Source organism: Megalobrama amblycephala, linkage group LG1, assembly GCF_018812025.1.
Source record: "Megalobrama amblycephala isolate DHTTF-2021 linkage group LG1, ASM1881202v1, whole genome shotgun sequence".
Classification (NCBI taxonomy): Eukaryota; Metazoa; Chordata; class Actinopteri; order Cypriniformes; family Xenocyprididae; genus Megalobrama; species Megalobrama amblycephala.
The window spans coordinates 12,380,312-12,401,148 of record NC_063044.1 but is presented as its reverse complement, the minus strand read 5'-3'; the positions used below and the strand labels follow the sequence as shown (position 1 = coordinate 12,401,148).

Here is a 20,837-nt window from a genome sequence, read left to right as displayed (position 1 = left end):
GCCTTATAAACAGACAGCTTGAGAGTGACTCCTGAAGGACCAGCACCACATCCTCTTGTACCACTGTTTGAAGAATTTATCTTCCAGAATCTGGCAGTAAGTTTTGGAAGATCATTTTTAGTCCATCTCTGCAAGACAGACATTTCAGGATAAGAGATGGACTAAAAGTGAACTCAAACACCTTACTGCCAGATTCTGGATAAATTCTTCAAACAGTGGTACAAGAGGATGTGGTGCTGGTCCATCAGGAGTCATTCTCAAGCTGTCTGTCTATAAGCCCTATTAAAACCCAGTCTTCATGTATTTTATAACACTTCAGCTTGTGATTCTTATCAAGTGCAGGTCATTTTTTAGGATTCTTTAGCTAACCCAAGTCTCTGAGATCCTGACACCTTGCACTTCTGGAGACTCCAGGTAGGTTGCAGCTCTGGAAAATGGTGGCGCTGGAGACTAAAGGGTTCCTGATGGTTTCACACTTAATTCTTCACCTTAATTCTTAATTATTTTGCAGTTAACATGTGTCTTTTCTTTTCCACCTGTTTTTGTCTGACCCCGCTGACCCAATGAGCATTTTGCTGTCCCTTGGTCATGCTTTAACTTTGCAATTTCTAGTATTGCATTAGTATTGCGTCCTTCTCATGAGTATTTAATAATTTTTGACTTTCAGTCTGAGTTAAATCTCTTTTTTGGCTCATTTTGCCTGTAAAAGAAAACTTGCCTAATAATTCTGCACACCTGAATATAAGGCATTTTTCATTTCCAGCCTTCATGAACAATTATATATCACTTATAAATGATTAAAAACAATATTAATAGTAGTTATTAAGATTGATGTGGATTGGAATTGGTAAAATGTGCTTGGGAAAAAAATATGATCAGAAAATCAACTTGCCTAATAATTCTGCACCCCCTGTATAAACATCAAAATAAATACTTTACTCACATAATTTGAAGCATGCATACAGCATGCATGACGAACATCTTGTAAAGATCCATTTGAGGGTTATATTAGCTGTGTGAACTTTGTAAATGCGCTGTAATATAGTCGAGAGCTCGTGTGGCAGGGAACACGCGATTGAAAGGGGCGGCGCCGAGTGTAAATCAGTGCATTGTTAATGATGCCCCAAAATAGGAAGTTAAACAAATTAATTTAAAAAAAAATCTATGGGGTATTTTGAGCTGAAACTTCACAGACACATTCAGGGGACACCTTAGACTTATATTACATCTTTTAAAACATGTTCTAGGGGACCTTTAAGCGCAAATGCCCAAAAATGCCACAAGTAAACCAATATCCTTCATAAAAGTCTTGTCAATACAGTGGATAAATAAAATAATGTAAAGTAGTTACAGTAAACTCGCTCTGGATGTGTTGTTTCTGTCAGAGCAGGGACTAGAACTCCAGACTCTCAATCCTTGAGCCAATGTAGAATGGTGAATGCAACAGTAAGACGCACTTTGAGAAAAGAAGTTCTCAAAAAAACAGAAACTGTCCAAATGGGCATGCCACAAGAAATAATCTAAAGATGAGAAAGTCCACAAAAAAATAACAGAGAAGGAATAATCCACAGGCAAGAGAAAAATAAAAAAGTCTCAGAGATAGAGAACACTTACTCAGGCAACCGGCGTTTAAATACAGCTGAACGAGACACACAGGGCCATGTGGGTTTGGATTTTGTTTTCCCTTCATAATAAAAACCTTCATTTAAAAACAGCATGTTGTGTTTATTTGTGTTATCTTTGATTCATATTTAAATTTGTTTGATGATCTGAAACATTAAAGTGTGACAAACATGCAAAAAAATAAAAAATCAGGAAGGGGGCAAGCACCTTTTCACACCACTGTATATAGCACTTTATTCAATAGATTGCTTAAAAGCAAGCAGCTTTACAGTATCAAACCTGAAAAAGAGTGTCAGTGCCTCATTTCATCAGAGGCACAACTTCATTTTGTACTATTACGGGTATCTAGTGTGCTTCATGTTTTCACCCGCGGAGATCTTACCTCAACTAACTCAAACATATGTGTCATAGAAGCGTTCCACGCGAGTGAAGGCGGAGCCTCGGCGCACACCTCCTATTACGTTATCGTCACAGACCAATGGTAGTACGAATGTGTTTTACAGCGGGTTTTTGTTGTGAAAACCTGGCAACCCTGCTCATCACCGGTGCAGTCATGACCTCATCTCCTAAATCAAACACCTCCGATTCACAACTAACTGCTAATGCACTCAAAGTCATGTAAAGTACAAGTTTGGTTGAGTACAGGCCTTCAATGCCTTCTTTATAGCAGAAACAAATTGCTGCAGAAAAAGTTAGGTGCCATGCAAAAAGGTTAATTGCATTACTCATCACAAATGAAAAGGAGTTGAAAGTACATTTACTTGTTCAAAAATATAGTACAGAGTTAAAGTTGCTTACATCATTATTTCCAAAAAGGTACTTAAGTACAGTAACTAATTCTGTACATTTACTCAAATACAAAATAATACACCACTGGGAAAGAGTTTCATAGACAGGAAAACTACAAGAACCATGTAATAACACCAAAGAGAAGTTTCCATGGCTTCAGTGTGAGAAAAGTTTTCCCATATCAGAGACCATCTTGGTTACGTATGTAACCTTCATTCCCTAAAGGAGGGAACAGAGGCGTACGTCAGAAGTGAACCGACGAATCGGGATATCGCTAGAGAGCCCTATCACCTTTGAGTGTAACTAAATCAGCCAATGAACATTGGCATGCGAGCTTTGCATCACGCGCACCACCCCTGCAGTGTGGGAATAAATGCGGAAATGAGAGCACTCGCACTTTGTTTTTTGCTGAGGAGACGAGCATGCCACCCATACTTCAGTGAAGGCACAGGAACTGTGACGACAGGATGTACAGTTCTCGCAGGTTCACTACCTGATTCCTGAAGGGAGTGGTAGGAACCTTGGGCACATATCCAGGCCGAGGTCTCAGGACAACGTAAGTGTCACCCGGTCCGAATTCCAGTCACGATTCGTCGACCGAAAGTGCATGCAGATCACCTACCCTCTTGATGGAGGTCAATGCAACCAGGAGTACTGTCTTAAGGGACAGCTCTTTTAACTCAACTGACTCCTCGTCCTCCCTGACCTTGCACAGAAGCTGTGTGAGCAGGCTCACTGGGGGAAGCGCAAACTTGCATAGACCCCGGGCCAGCTGTGTACCCATGGATCCGTGCCGAGAGTGCCATTGGTCAGGGAGTAAAACAACTGACAATGGGCTGTGTCCGGGGAGACAAACAGATCTGAGCGGTCCGAAACCACTGCCAAATCAGCTGGACCACCTGGGGATGGAAACTCCATTCTCCCAGAAGTGGAGGCTGCTCCGAGATATGGTCGGCTGCATGGTTGAGCACACCTGGGATGTGAATGGCACAAAGCGACCTCAGATTATTCTGACTCCAAAAGAGGAGATGGCGGGCAACTTGCAACATGCTCGGGAAGTGTAGACTGCCCTGGTGGTTGATTTACGCAACAGTTGCAGTGCTGTCCAAACGGACCAGTACATTCTTGCCTGTTAACTTGCCATTCTTGCCAGGCTGCTGCTTTGCAGTCTTAGCAGGGGTGGAGGACAGTGCAGGTGGGCACCCTCGGTGACGAGCAGGTGGAGTTACTGTTGTGATATGTCTTTGTTAAGACCCATGGAATCAAACACCTGATCTCATGACTTTGACCACAAGATACAAACACATTTTGTATAATTATTTCTATTACAAACAGTCCATAACAACCCATAAAACACACACACACATATAGATAACTTGAGTGTTTGAAAACAGTGATAAAATTACAGTTTTAAAGTAGCACCCTAAGGAAGCCATCGAGTAATAGAATTAAAAAAGGTAATTATTAACTATTTAATAATTATTAATAGAGGGAACAAAATAGTAAATGTACATACCTTTTTAATTCTTTCATTACATGGCTTCCATAGAGTGCTACTTTAAAATATATACAGTTGCAAGAAAAAGTATATGAACCACTTGCAAATTCTGTAAACACACTTTAACAAACCATACTATGTGCAGATAAGCATTCTGACTACATCCTATAGGCTGGAAGAGTGTGTATAGACATTTTTCAATAGTCTATTATTAGGCCTGCCATGATTGGTCAAATTAGTCGACTTCAGTATTATCAATCGACTGATCACTTTATATTATCTTACCTTTTAAATTTCGTTTTCAAGCTTTGACTAAAATAACAGTTTCCTCCACACCACTAGTCAGAGCTAACGTTATGTGCATCACATCAAAGTTTCCAAGGATGGCGGGTGAAGTGGTGTTGAGTGCGATCAAAGAGTATAGAACCCAAGAGGCGACACTTTGGCTGCGTCCGAAACTGCCTACTCACTCATCTATGAATCTACAGCGGTCAGGTGGTACAGCTGCCATGTGGTACGTGTGGGAGCTTTCAGAAAACTCCCAGCTTACAAGCTGTAATTACGAGCTCTACGAGGACGTGAACGCTTTTTACAAGCTAGAATCTCATGGCAGTAATTTTGTAATTGTAGTAGGCCTACAACTGATAGGCTATATTTTGGGTTAATTTAAAGTTCTTATATTTTTAACTACTAATGTGAGTTTATTTTTTGTTACGAAAACCCAAATTTGCGTGAATATGTTGTTAAATTCTTTATTTTATATGCAAAAATGTTCATCCACAAGCAAAAGTGGCATAAATCTCCTTTGTTTTCCTCTTTTTCTTGTTGAATTAGCTCTAGTTTCTGTCATGATCATGAGTGCAATGAAACGAGGATAATGAGTCCAGGAGGTGAGTTATGGGTAATGTAATCTAAGGTGAACAATAGTCCATGTTGGAGTGCCCTCTGGTGGCTAAACGGGGCACTCCAACATGGACTATTGTTCACCTTAGACTACATTACCCATAACTCACCTCCTGGACTCATTATCCTCATTTCATTGCACCCACCTGTTTTGTGTTTGCTCATTAGTTTCTGTCTTTGGTTGTGGTTTGTTAATGTATTTCTCTGGCTTTTTGTTTTTGTGGACTGTTTATATGGAGTTTGACCCTTGCCTGTTTTTGGACATACGACTTTGGATTTCCCAATAAATGCTGCGCTTGGATCTTACCATCTTGTTTGTGTTAAGTCCGTGACAGTTTCATCCCTCAGGCTTATAAATAATAAATAAAATACTTTTATGGATGATGATGTATTCAAAATATTTAACCAATATTTAATTTTTAGCCAATTGTCTGGCTCATCTCTCAGAATGTTATCTCCTCTAGGTCAAAGATGGTATTCTCTACATTCTTAGACTTGTTCATCATGTTCTAACCTCGAGTGGAGGCCCTCCTGTCACGTACCAACACCCTTCTATCATTCCACTACAGTTTCATTTTAGAATAAGAAAAATTCTTTCTCAATCCCCCTTTTAGCATTTATATGATAACTTAAATTTGCTTTATTATTTAGTTATGTCAACACATTTTATACTCTTCATTGCTGATTTTCAAATGATCACTCTCTTAAATTTGTTAAAGAAGAAATGCATAGGCTGTTTTTGTGAGGATAGTCCCTTCAGTACAAGCAAGCAATAGTACATAGTTGTCAGAATTTTAACTTATTAATTCCCCCTTCTGTCATCTGGAAACCTTCTTAAACCATTTGTTTAAACGACCTCCGAAGAACAGGCGAATCTCAACATAACACCGACTGTTACGTAACAGTCGGGATCATTAATACGTATATTTGCATATGCCAGCCCGTCTTCAAGGCATTCAAGCCAGTATTAACATCTGGATCTGTTCACAGCTGAATCATCAGACTAGGTAAGCAAGCAAGAACAACAGTGAAAAATGGCAGATGGAGCAATAATAACTGACATGATTCATGATAACATGATATTTTTAGTGATATTTGTAAATTGTCTTTCTAAATGTTTCGTTAGCATGTTGCTAATGTACTGTTAAATGTGGTTAAAGTGTATTCATGGAGACAAGACTGTCGCTATTTTCATTTTTAAACACTTGCAGTCTGTATAATTCATAAACACAACTTCATTCTTTATAAATCTCTCTAACAGTGTGTAATGTTAGCTTTAGCCACGGAGCACAATCAAACTCATTCAGAATCAAATGTAAACATCCAAATAAATACTATACTTGCGCGATTAGACATGCTGCATGATGAACACTTTGTAAAGATCCATTTTGAGGGTTATATTAGCTGTGTGAACTTTCTTTATGCTGTTGAAGGCAAGCGTGAGCTCCATGGGCGGAGAGCACAAGAATTTAAAGGGGCCGCATATTTAATGATGCCCCAAAATAGGCAGTTAAAAAACTGAATTAAAAAAAAAAATCTATGGGGTATTTTGAGCTGAAACTTCACAGACAGATTCAGGAGACACTTTAGACTTATATTACATCTTTTAAAAAGACATTCTACGGCACCTTTAAGTCGTGATCACGAGAAAACAACTTTTGTTATCTCAAGATCACGAGAAAGTCATGATCACACAGTTATGGACATCAGTAATGTGCATAATCTTGCTTATAACCAAGTACAAGATCTGTTTAATTTCCATGGTAAAGCATTGTTGTACCTTAAGTGTCTTTCTAGCAACATAGTCCAACTCTTGTAATGCACTTTTCAGCCTTCCCTTCATGTAACTGAAATTTGGCATATTTACTGTATTTGCCACAACATGTCACTAGTATATGCATGCAATGATAATATTTTTGTGCATTACTGTCCCAAATGTCTAGATAGATTTTTTTTATTAAATCAATGATAAATTATAAAAAAGCTCAATCAATGAATCAGTTTATTTATGTAGCACATTTAAAAACAACACGTTGGCCAAACTGCTTTACATACCAGGACTGAACACATTCATACAATCTAGGAGGACACATCATATTTCCCTCAACTCAAAACGATCAAGGGATCATCACCCTGGTGTTTGTCAAATATTGTACAGATATTAAATATTATGCAAATATTCAAATAATTATTTAAAAAGCTTTTGGATGTTATATGCACCCCAAATCAGCTATACCGATTTTAGAATACATTTTCTATTCAATAAGACAGATATATCATCATGTTTAACAAATTTCTCGGATTCAGCAAATCATTTGTTAGACTAAATAAATTATTGTAATTATTAAAACTAATAACTCATGAGTTTGTAAATCTTCCTAATTGATTTATCAAAAAAATATATATTTTTAAATTAATAATTTTTAAAAAGTGCAATGTATCCATGATGCATTTTTTGTGCAGTACATACTGACATTTTTTGCATATGCAATATTTTTTTATAGTTATTTGTGTGAATAAATCATTTAGAGTATTTATACACATTTTTGGACTACATTTTACTTAGTTTGGACAAGTACAATAAGTCCCAAGTGTAAAAAAATACACACTGAATGTAAACTGCATAACTGGATCTTTCAAGTGTAGACAGCTCCATTGATCATAATCATCAAAGTAGTTGTGTTAGATGTGTAATTAGCCACATGGAATTTAATAGGTTATTGTTATTAAAGACACACTGGCATCAGGCAGTTACAGAAAAGTTGACACAATAAACATCAAAAAGACAAACAAGTCTTCTGATCTAATTGCTCTATGTGACATTTAAAGGCAAAGTATGATTCACGTTCCCATTCATGTGGAATTATTGTTTTTTGGGTTTTGCATTTACAGAATTGTGTAATTTATTCTAAAGCCGGGTGCACACTGTATGATTTATAAGAGTCATTTACAAATGTTGCCTGTCAGACTGTACGAACATGATCCTCATGTCACACTGTGGGATCACAGCATGTCTTGAAAAATAAAGACAATCTGGTCATCGTAGGAGAAGTCACACTGCAGGACTGTAAGTCAAATTTTCTGACACGGCAAGAATTTCATTTGAGGTCAATTTTGATCGCAACGGTCATTAATCGGCTGTTGGTGAACATAAACTAGTGATCAAAGACTACAGATTTTTGGCAAAGATCAGAGGAATCTTGTGGCCAAAATCATACAGTTTGAACCCAGCTTAAATGTCCCTTATTAAGGAAAATCATGTTCGTCATCTGAGCTGTTGACGCTTTCTGAGAGCTCTTCGTCTTGCAGGTCATCTTCCTGTTCAAGCTTCTCTTCTTCAGACATCAAATCTCGTTGGCTGAAAATTTTCACATAGCCTGCCTTTACCAACTGTTAAAGGTTTAAAGTTCATAATGTTTCTTTCGAACAATGCAGAGGAGACCTTTGCATGCAATGTCAGACAGGGTTGGAGAAAGAGCTGAAAAACAAAAGGAAAAATATTTTTTTTTTACATCTAATAAATTTTCTAAGACTTTCTTACATTTTGAGCTGATCTCATTAATCAGTGCTTCGAATTTGGACATCTTGTGTGTCGGGACCATCCAGTGCTGTTTCATCTCCTTACAAATTAGACCTCTCTCTTCCTGGAGGTGTCTCACTGCCATCACCTTATCAAACACCTTCCTCTTGGTGAGAAATGGAGCCGATTCTGGGTGACAAAACAAAAGAGTCATTATATGCAACGAACTCTGGTGCGGTTCGAATGATATATGAATGCAAAACGGACCAAAGTCATGTAAACGAACCAAAAACAGGAAGACAAGGTTAAGGTTCGGTGATAAAATTGCCGATTTGAACGCTAATCGGACCAGGACTAAATGTTGTTTTTTTCTTTTTTGGTCCGGACCAAATGAAGCAAATGAACCGAACTACAAGTGTGAACGCACCCTAAGAGTGCTGTGGTGCTTGGTCCAGTCCACGTTCAACAGTGTTTTTCAGTAATTGCTTAATGCACCAGGAATCAATTAGTAAAACCTACAAATCCCAACTGCAGTAATTCACTAAGAAAGTTATACCTTGAAAGATCTGTTAACCAGCGCTTGTCCCAAATTGAGAATCTCCCGCTTGTTCCACAACATAGCTTGCAGTGTAATCATGTCTGCTTGGCCTATGACAGAAATATAAGAAAAGACAATGAGAGGTGTGTATATAACAAAAGTAATTCTGCATTAATACCTGATTTTGACATGTATTTGCTTGTAACAGCAGTTCTAGATAGGAAGCTGTTCACTTGCTCCACTTCCTCACCAATAGTTGACCCAGCTCCTTCCTGGTAGGCCCCACTATACTTGACTATACTTAAAAAAAAATGCACTCAAAGTACATATTATTTCTTATTATTACATACTTAAAATACATGGTACTACCCCTCACATTCAGTTTGCTTCTTGGCCAGTTCTTTAGTTGCTGTCCAGTGTGATGCACCATACAATCCTCTTCCTGACACCTAGATCATATAAATTATATACATTTTTTAAAAACTCAAAAGACCACTGCTAAATATACCACTCTAAATGTGACACAACTTTACAGCTGATCAACAAAAAGGTTTAAATATTTACAGAACATTCACATTAGCTTTTGTAAGATTTCTTAAAAATGATAAATGCTTTAAACAAACAAAGCCATCCCACCATGTATTTTACATATTAAAGGATTAGTCCACTTTTAAATAAACTTTTCCTGATAATTTACTCACCCCCATGTCATCCAAGATGTTCATGTCTTTCTTTCTTCAGGCGAAAAGAAATTAAAGTTTTTGATGAAAACATTCCAGGATTTTTCTCCATATAGTAGACTTCAATGGGCACCAAACGATTGAAGGTCAAAATTACAGTTTCAGTGCAGCTTCAAATTGTTCAACACGATCCCAGATGAGAAATAAGGGTCTTATCTAGTGAAACCATCACTCATTTTCTGAAAAAAAAAATGAAAATTATATAAGTTTTAACCTTAAATGCTCATCTTGAACTAGCTCTCTTCTTCTTCTCCTCTATTTGAATTCCAGCAGTGTAGACACTGCTAAGTGTATTACTGCCCTCCACAGGCCAAAGTTTGAACTAATTATTATATACTATTGAACTAGCATATTGCATATAAAAATTAGTTCAACCTTTGACCTGTGTAAGTTCACCAGTCATTTGTGAATTGCGCCTCCTGATGGAACAGTATGAGATGAGATGACAAAATGCCGGGATGTTGCCTCTTCAATGTGCGATATATATGTGTATATCGTAATTGTTGTTTTAATGATGTGCGATATAACATTATACAGTATAGCCTATTGCAAAAACACAGCCAGAGAGAGCACATTAATCTCCATTAACCTGCAATTAAATTACAAGACTGTTTTGTTCAGACACTCATTAAGAAAAATGTCCATATCATCCTTAATTTAATTAACACTAAAGGCTCTTTGGCCAGTTGTCTGTCATCATCCGTTTCAGCCTGTGAAAGTTGAAGAAGGGCTTGTTCCTGGTCTTCCTCTTTCAAAATCAGAAAGCACAGCTCTTCCACTAAACCCTTGAAGACTTTTGGTTGTTGTGCAGCGCAGAGGTCTTCTGTGATCCACGGCTCCTTCATGAGAGAAGGGTACAAACAAATGGGATGATACAACACTTTGTGTTGTAGTCAGGATGCAGCACAGGTTACACTAGTATTTTATTCACTGTTGTTGTTTTTTTTTCCTTTTATTCTTCTGAAAACAGGCCATTGCTTCTGTATTCACTTTCCAAATTCGCAGTAAATGTACACACCTATGAAATATCGATATTTGGTGATTATTTATTTTTCTTCCTTATTTTTTTTACTCAAAACAGACAACAACAAACCTGACAAGCATATATAAGCATATAAATCTAAGCAAATTAGCTCAAAAAGTGACATTGATTTATAAGTAGATTAGAATCAGCTCACAAGAATGTGCAGAATTCGTTTTATTAAACCAACTCACAAACGCATAGCTAGACTAAACAAACACAAACATACAAATCACACATACATAGGAAATGAGAGAGTGGAAATGAATTGAACCGCATCATAAAAGGGGAATGGAGCAATGAAAAGAGTCATTTAACCAGCTGGAAGAACCATCAGTTTCTCCCTATAAAGCACCTTTGTTAACAAAGGGGTTCACAATCTTGATACTAAATCTGTTTAGTGTTCAAACGATACTTACAAATGCCTTAGCTGTTGAGGAGCGTCCAGATCTGCAGGCTCAGGAGAAATTCTTGACAGTTTGGTCTGATGGTCAATATCTCCTGCGTTGAATAAAGAAAAATGTAGATATCTCGCACCATTAATTTGACCCTGTTGTCAAGGAAGCTTGGGAGCTGGGCGGGATCTCACGTGAGCAGTCCGTAGTATCAGCAGGAACAAAGAAGAACCAGAAGAGAGACGACGATTTGCGTGAGGCTTTTTAAGAAATCAGACCTCTGACTTTTGGCTTGACCATAAGAAAGGTGCAATTCTCTGGCGGGAGGGTTTCTTTGTTTTAAATTGGACTCATTTGCATGAGGGGAGTGAGCTGGTAAGTTTGTGTCCATTTATACGCTGATAAATACAACAAACATACTGTGGTGGATTTGGTTCGACACTCCCTGTGCTTGATTAAAGGTCCCCTAGAACATGTTTTTAACCCTTTAAGACCTGAAGGCTTTTTTAGAGTTTTTTTTTTCTGAGCGACACACACAAAAGTAAAGACTCATAACTCAAAAACTCTAGCAAGGAGAGTCAAAAGGTAGGTATCATTTGATAGAAAACATTTTAAATTTTAAGAAAATATAAATTACATGACATTTAGACATTTTCTTGCTGAGAAACAGCTGATAAAAGACAAAAAATATATATCATTTTTTAAAAATAATTTTTCTTTTTTTTTATTTGACATGGAATAACTCAGGAACACAATAAGATAGCTAAAAAAATCTTTTTTGGTGATGCTCTCCTATATGTGAGCTGTATCTGGTTCAAATTTCGTAGTGATAGCATAAAGAATAGTTTGGAAAATTGTTGTTCATTTTTTCCGCAGCCAGGTGGCGCCAACGGGCGGTAAACTCCGGTTTAGTGGTGCTTCTCAGCACTCGTTAGGAGTTTTTCAAAATGGTTAGATGCATTAAAAAGATGAGATTCTAAGCTTTAAAATGATATCTATTTTGTGTTATTCCACGTTGGAAAACGAACATGGATGGGTCCGGGAACATTGGATACACACTGCATCCCGGAGAGATGAGAGACATGTTTTTAGCCAAGTATGTTAAATCATTCCGTAAGTAATATCTTGTGATCAACGCAATATATTGGGCTTGATATGAAAGTTTAAAGTCTCTGGTTTTGTATGCAAAAAGAATTTCTGTGCTACCTATATGGATTCAATTTTTACGCAAATGGGAGCGCCGACGCTCCATCCGGTCTTAAGGGGTTAAATGATGTAATATAAGTCTAAGGTGTCCCCTGAATGTGTCTGTGAAGTTTCAGCTCAAAATAACGCATAGTTTTTTTAATATACAATGTTTTAACTGCCTATTTTGGGGTGTAATTAAAAATGCACAGATTTACGCTGGGCGCCGCCCCTTTAAATCGTGTGCTCCCTGCCACACGAGCTCTCGACTATATAACAGCGCATTTACAAAGTTCACACAGCTAATATAACCCTCAAATGGATCTTTACAAGATGTTTGTCATGCATGCTTCGAATTATGTGAGTAAATTATTTATTTGGATGTTAACGTTTGATTCTGTATGAGTTTGAGGCTGTGCTCCGTGGCTAACGGCTAATGCTACACTGTTGGAGAGATTTATAAAGAATGAAGTTGTGTTTATGAATTATACAGACTGCAAGTGTTTAATAATGAAAATAGCGACGGCTCTTGTCTCCGTGAATACAGTAAGAAACGATGGTAACTTTAACCACATTTAACAGTACATTAGCAACATGCTAACGAAACATTTAGAAAGACAATTCACAAATATCACTAAAAATATCATGATATCATGGATCATGTCAGTTATTATTGCTCCATCTGCCCTTTTTTGCTATTGTTCTTGCTTGCTTACCTAGTCTGATGATTCAGCTGTGCACATCCAGACGTTCTGCCCTTTCTAATGGCTTGAACATGGGCTGGCATATGCAAATATTGGGGGCGGAGCCCCCGGCTGTTACGTAACAGTCAGTGTTATGTTGAGATTCGCCTGTTCTTCGGAGGTCTTTTAAACAAATGAGATTTATACAAGAAGGAGGAAACAATGGAGTTTGAGACTCACTGTATGTAATTTCCATGTACTGAACTCTTGTTATTCAACTATGCCAAGATAAATTCAATTTTCAATTCTAGGGCACCTTTAAGTTGACTTGTGTGTCGGACTGATCATCTGTTGATTGCTTATGCCTGGCAGAAGAATAGTCAGTAAAAGAATCACAAGGCTCAAAAGCACTGTCTTGTGTTGTTTATTAAATACAGTTACAAATATCACCGCTCCCCATTCAGACACAAATATGAGCCCACTAGAACACAACGCATACAATGCCTTCTATGAGATGGTGATGTCCACCTAAGTGTGAGTCATTAAACTAGGAGTAATTTGATATGAAACACCACCTTGATGGGCTACAACATCTAGAAGTTCTGTTGTCATTAGTGTCTTTAAAGTGTGTGTGTGTGTGTGTGTGTGCATTTTTGTGACATATCAGGACACAAATGTGTATAATGACATGGGTATGACAAAAAGAGGTGACTTACCCATGTCCCCACTTTTCAAAAGGCTTATAAATCACACAGAATGAGTTTTTGTGAGAAAGTAAAAGTGTGCACAGTTTCCTGTGATGAGTAGGTTTAGGGGTAGGGGTAGTGTAGGGGGAGAGAAAATACGGTTTGTACAGTATAAAAACCATTACGCCTATGGAATGACCCCACAATTCACAAAAACAAAAGTGTGTGTGTGTGTGTGTGTGTGTGAGAGAGATGAAATAATCCTCCTCAAATGAGGAATTTGACCATGAACACAGAGGTGATGGTAGTGAAGGCCATGCCGACAGCAGAGAAGTGACCCGGAGCCGAGTTACACAGGTCAGTAGAACAGCACGTCTTCGTCATCTGGTACATCTGTGTGCTCGAGTCGGACGGGAAATTCACCTGCTCAGTTGTATTGCATTTGGACACTTCGAGACATCCTTTCATCTTAATATCCACAAAACCAGCTGAAATTGAGATCCAAGAAAACATAGATTAAGGTTAAAAAATGTCTGAGAACAGAAAAAATATATGCAAACATTAACAATGTTCTTCACCCTGGAGAGCGTAACAAGTAATTAAAATCCCCAAAATAAAATGAATTATTCAGTTTTAGTATATTAAATCTTACGATTTTAAGGAGATGCAAAAAATAATGACTCTTTAACGAACATTTACGTCTTTGAGGGTGTTCAACAGCTTTTGAACAGAATAAACTTACCAGCCTTCCCTAATCCACTGAAGCACTGCTGACCAGCATCACATGTCTTTTTGGTTGTGTAGCAAAGACTCCCGATTCCCAGTTTGCACTCATAACACTGCAGGGCCTGACCTGAGAGAGAGCAGATTCATGAAACATTTGAACATGGAATTCATTCAAATCTTTTTAAAAGGCATTTAAGTTTCTTCAGTATAAAAAGTAATAAACAGTTGTCCTGTTTATTCTACTCACCCTCCCATGTTTATCTTTATATATGTATGAGAGCATATCATATTTGAATATACAGTAATTAACTCCCAATATAAAAATGTACAAAAACAATACCATATTTATGAATCATTTTTACCTTTAAGGACTTTTTTTAAAATCTGATTAAGCTCAGTTCTGAAGAAAATGTGAAACCCAACTATAGCAAACGAACCCCATCCATACACACTTACTCAAGCTTACACATATCATATACTGAATGATCCATGTTATATTTGAAAGTTATTTTCAAGTTCTAATTCCAGTCACAGTTCACTAACAGGAAACATGAAAACCATACCGTAGGATAACAGCAATAGGGTAAACATGGTGAAAACATGTTTTTTTTTGGTTTTGTAAGATCAAACCAAGCATAGACCTGATTGTGACATGTCAGATAATTACTAAGTTCTTCCCTCTTTTCTGTGAAATGTCACTCTCTTCTTAATTCGTTAAACCTGTTTTCCAGGGATATGATCATGTGATCTTCCCTAGAGCAGATTTTCTTAGTGACAGTTGGGTGGGTGGAAGTTACAGTAAATATTTATTTGAAACCGAATTTTGCATATGTACTTTAAAAGGTGACCTATTATGCCCCTTTTGACAAGATGTAATTTAAGTCTATAGCATTTGGGTATGAGAAAAATAAAGCCGTTTTTGTGGGTGGGTTGCTTTAAATGCAAATGAGCTTGTGCTCCTTGCCCTCGAGCTCACTCTCATTCCAATACACTGAGGCAAACATAATACAGAAGTTCACACAGCAAATATAACTCACAATATAACTGTTCGTGATGTATGGCGTTAAATGATGGACAAAACAGCGCGAGCACATAAACACGCGCAAGTGAATTAACTTCCATTCTACTCTACAAAATACTTGTTCAGATTCAGAAATGTGGTCTATAGCCAAACTGATGCAAATTCAGCCAAGTTTTCCTATGTAACTGGTTTGGTCTCTCTGCCTCAACTAACCGGTCTCTCTCACGAACACATCGACAAATGGGTACAAATAAACATCTTACAAACTGCATTAACAGAGCACTGATTACTGACAAAATGCCTGCTTTATGTTAAAAAAATAAATAAATTCATCATAATAAAAATACCTCTAAAGGAAATCTGGATACTCAGGACATTCGTTGCTTTTATTTTTAAATAATTTTGTTACTATTATTTAAATACATGCTCTATACTTGTAAAATACAGCATGAGGTCACAATGTAAAACTGGCAAACAAAGTGTTTAAAAATGCAACAAATTTAAAAATATAAATTTTAATTGAAAGGTGGAGATGTGTAATATATCAAACAGTAAGTCAACTCCGTCAGGTTTTATGTCTGATGGTTGACAAGTGCTCTCAAAATGTCTAGATGATGTGATCTAATATGTTTTTGCATATGGGGAATACTTCTAATGTTGTTTCACAACTATATTTACATTTTAAATTTGGCCCCAGCCGAATCTTTGTCAACTCTGTCAGTATTTAACACCGTCAGGTGAAGGTTTAAGTCAATCTTGAAAGAAATGTCATTAAAATATTAAAACAACAACTGAACTACATGATATCATGTCTGATTTACCTAAGAATGATGATTATATATGTTTAGTATTAAAAAAAGGTTAGAGAATTAGGAATTAATTTATTTTTAACTCCTTTACTGAACACCATTCTGTCATAATTGAAGACTTTATACTGCTGTTGGATGAATCAAATTAACAAATATGCTTTTTAAATGTGTCGGATGGGACAAATTAAGTTCTGAAGTGAATAAATGTACATTTTTAGAGAAAAACATTTTCAGAAAAACCTGTTCCCTTACATGGTTCATTAGCTGAGACCTTTGTCTACAAATATACCAGTTTAAAAATAATGATAGAAAAATAAATATAATTATATTAATACATAAAAAGTTCTAAAAATCATGAGTATTTCTTTGTGGAAGCTTGTTGTAGGCTCAAATCACTGAAAGCAATATTATGGATGAGAATGACACATAAACCACAGCTTCTAAATTTATTATGTTTGTGACTCACAGATTCACATGTTCCACAGTGACTGAATAGATGTGGAATGAAAGGAGCTCATTCGCCACACAAAAAAACTGACCAGAAATATTCAAACAAATAATCTACTGCTATTTTATACACTAGGCTATATATATATATATATATATATATATATATATATATATATATATATATATATATATATATATATATATATGAAAAGCATCTTACCTGCTGCGAAATACAGAATGACTGCAAAGAAGCCGAAAATGATTTTGTTCATCTTTCTTGCTGTAGCTGAGGTTAAGTAGAAGACCGTTAAACTCTAGTCAGACTGCTGTGAATAGCGGAGACCTGCTATATTTATAGGTCCACACCCATGACACCATCCGTTACACTTCTGAACACAGTCCTGCGACGTCTCAAGGGTGTGGTGTAAATTAACACACACACACGCACAGGTTTGTTTTTCTTAGTGAGGACATTCCATAGGCATAATGGTTTTTATACTGTACAAACTGTACCTTCTGTCCCCCTACACCTAAACCTGCCCATCACACAAAACTGTCTGCATTTTTACATTTTTAATAAAACTTTAGTATGTTAGCTATTTGTATGTATGTTTGTATTTAGTATGTAAAGCTATTTTAGATATGAGGACTCATGAAATGTCCACATTTCAAATTCAAAATGTCATTCAAATGTCGCTCAAAAACATGCTCTCAATATGATTGTTTAACCCTCAGGGGTCTGAGGCTGATTTGGGGCCTGGAGAAGTTTTGACATGCTCTGACATTTGTGCTTTTTTCAGTTGTTCATAAACATATTAATGGAAAAAGTGTCATTACACTGTATTCAGCACAAACTAGGCTACAATAATATGTGAGGAACATGTATGTACATGTTTGTGTTTTTGAAGGAATAATGTTTATGCGTGGTTACTGAAAAAACAAAAAACTTAAGTCACTGAAATAAGGCCAAAATAAGTATATTAAATCTGTGTTCACAAGACTTCTGGGTATTGGAGGTTGTAGACTAGAGTTTTTGCTTCAAAATTATGTAAAAATTATGCTGCCTACTCCTTCATATAAAACAATATATTGATTTAGTTTTTGTAAGACACTTTTTGCCAAGAAACACAGTATGCGTGGAGGCGTGAATCTGCATGAATAATGGGTGATTCTCACCTGAGAAGACAAAAGAATCGCATAGTAATGACCTGAAATGACTTGCATATTAATGAGGCATTTCAGTCAGGTAGGCTGTGAAAAAAACCTTCTGTGATGTCTCAAGCTCATCATGATATATGAAACATACAGAAAAATATTATTACAATATAAAGTAATGGTTTTATATTATACTTTAAAATATAATGTATTTCTGTGATGCAAAGAGTCTGAATATAGGCTTTTTGTTTAAAAGCATGCACATTTGGAGAATGTTGGATTCTCATATGCTTATGTCAATTTTCTATACAGAGAAGTTATATTTATTTAATATTCATTGTCATTACTATGAGCGCTGGTGTTTTCAATTCATCCTTGAAGTCGGAGGGCGCTCTCTGTGCATTTTTAGTCCACAAATTCATCTAAAAGAAGAAGAGGCTATTCCATGAATGGAGTTTCCAATTCATACTGCAGCCGGAGGGCGCTAAAGAAACAAAAACTCATCTAAAATTCATCTATAGAAGAAAAGAAAACAGGAACTAACTGCATGTCTTCTAGAGCTCCCTAACCATGACTTTTACATCCAGATAAACACTTTTCAAGACAATAAATACACGATTGAGACAATGAATGCATGTATTGCCTCTGAATTTGCGTCTGAATAGCGCTGGCTCCGTGGGCGTGGCCGCATTAGCGGATAATGAGCTGAATCACAGACTTCTGACATGTGTCTCTTTTCATACAGATTACATAAACACAGAAGGTTTGTTTTCGATTTGACTTACATGATTTAAAACCTGACATCTTAACGTTTTTTTAGACATAAGTGTAACTTTTCTGTGATTAGTATTCACTAAGTTACAGTTCATTTTCTGAGAACTATCAGATTGGACTTCGTTCAGAGGGAGAGGAGAAATCACGCATCATGTTAGTTTTCTTTATTTTACAAAAAGCACAACATTGTGTTTTTACTCTGAGTGTATACAAATAAGATATAAGATATTCTATAGTTTCAATTGATATATTACTTATGTCTCTATGACAAAAAATGACGGAGTATTTTAAGTCTGTTTTGCTGCAATGTGAAAAAAATCCTGCAAAACGCGCCGGCGCGTTTTCAGTCCTCAGAGTGTTAAATTATTATTTTTTTATTATTTCAGTGAAACACAGAAGTCTATGTGGACCAAACTGTCAATCATTTCTCATTGCTTTCATGCAAAATGCATTCAATGATCACATTTTTTTTTCTTTCAAAATTCATGAGCACTTTTGTCACTTTTGTCGTTCATACATACCCAGGGGCGTGTCTAGAGGGGTGGCACCCCCCGGAATATTATTGGCCATCCCTGGTGCCAAGGCCAGTGTGGTTCAATGAAAAACAACATTTCTGATTGTACTCAGAGCAGGCAGTCAGGATCTAAATCACTTAAGAGGCAATTTATTAGCAGACGGAGTCAGATCCAAACATGTATTGTGCACAATCTTTATTAACTAACTCACAAACTAAATTAACAAACACATAACATACACACAGGTCACACGTAGGTAAAACTGTGCAATGATAGAGTTGAACCGGAAGTGGGACCAGAAATGAAGCTATGGGAAAAAGTCAAAGACAATCTGGAAAATAATCATCAGTTTATGAAACAACTTAAGATGTTAATTTGACTCTTACTGGGGAAAAAGTTCTTTCTCTCTCTCATAGATGAGCACATGGCTGGGTTGCAGGCCTAAGCCTACAGGCCTTGGCCTGAAGAGGCCTGCAGCAAAAGGGGTCTCTTCAGTCGTCCAAGAAGCAAGAAAAAAGAGAGGGAGGGGCTTTGTGCGCTGGCTTTTAACCTCTGGTCAAAGTCACACCTCTTAGGGTTGACCTGACCAATGAAGATGTTGCATTTCCGGGCGACAACACACTATAACTGATTCTCTGTCTCTCTAACAAAAAAACAGCTATACAAATTTTGAAGGAGGGACTGTATTACTTCACACTAGGGGTGACTCTTCGATAGGAGGAGCCTGATTCGACTACCAATCTCACAGTCGAATCTTCACATAGGTTTTATGAAACGAGATATGGAGGTGCTCAATATATGATTTTACATTGACATAAGCTACCGGTTCTTTCCCAATAGGTTAATATACAGCGTATTATGTTAATACTATAAATAAAAATGTGAAAACAAAGAAGCTTTTAATAAATATTTTTAATGTGTGTGAATAAATCCAACCACCCCTGTGACCGATTTAAGTTTCACATCCATCATCCGTGACGGGCAGAGGAGCATCTTTGCGGCAGGCATTAAATCTTTAGCAATGCCTGGGATAAAGTGTACAATAGGATGCACTTTGGTAAAAGATGATCAAAAAAACGTATGACGTACCACGTGATTGATGATGTTTGAAGCTTCAAACGTCATGCAGTATTAGAAAGTCGAGACATCTGATGCTTAAAAGGAAAATACATTTAATCATGTTTTATTTAGGGGTATCAGAGACCCTGAACAGAACACAAGAGTTAAAGAGCTCATCTAAAATATTTTTTCAACTACTCACATCATTGTTTATTTTATATTATTGATGAATATGTGAATCCATTGACTAGGCTACATGTGACACAAGTTGTGGTCTCATTGTCACAAATTAATTTAGATGAGATTACATCAGATTAGATAGAACAGATTCAAGACAAGATTGATTCCATATGTCAAGGACTTCCGACGCTTTGTTTGGTCACATGCTTTTTCAAACCGTAGATCTGCTCAGCGATGATTTAGATATGGTGCAGAAAACAAGTCTGACCACCAGATGTCGCTAATGCGCACTGTGTTAAAAGATTCGAGTAATGAACCATTAAATAAACTTGTAACTGAGAACTTCTCGAACTCCAGAGTGCTTTAAACAATTATTGGTTATCTGTAACAAATAATTGTGTCTGATTTGTCTCAGTCGTTACACTAATCAGTAAGTAATATCAAAATTTAGGGCTAAGATTGTTCTTTTTTAGCTAATCAATCAACTATTAAAATTCTCAAACTACATTTTTATTACTATTTTGTTCTGCTGGACCAAAACTTCACAGCTAGAACAGTAAATTATAA

General features: G+C 36.7%; 1 protein-coding gene and 1 long non-coding RNA gene across 2 annotated transcripts; both read right to left on the bottom strand.

The window, feature by feature from the left end:
* Positions 1-6,798: 6,798 nt before the first annotated feature.
* On the bottom strand, positions 6,799-9,631 carry LOC125263560. The gene is made up of 3 exons (XR_007183845.1): positions 9,573-9,631; positions 8,890-9,320; positions 6,799-8,522 (listed from the first exon to the last, which is right to left on the bottom strand). It is a non-coding gene; the product is annotated as an uncharacterized LOC125263560 (long non-coding RNA).
* A 4,121-nt stretch (positions 9,632-13,752) lies between these two features.
* LOC125263496 (sperm acrosome membrane-associated protein 4-like) lies at positions 13,753-16,957 on the bottom strand. Its single transcript, XM_048182496.1, has 3 exons — positions 16,808-16,957; positions 14,324-14,434; positions 13,753-14,069 (listed from the first exon to the last, which is right to left on the bottom strand). Exons 1-3 carry the CDS (start codon positions 16,857-16,859, stop codon positions 13,849-13,851), a joined length of 384 nt encoding a protein of 127 aa, XP_048038453.1. The 5' UTR covers positions 16,860-16,957; the 3' UTR covers positions 13,753-13,848.
* Between the last annotated feature and the right edge of the window lie 3,880 nt (positions 16,958-20,837).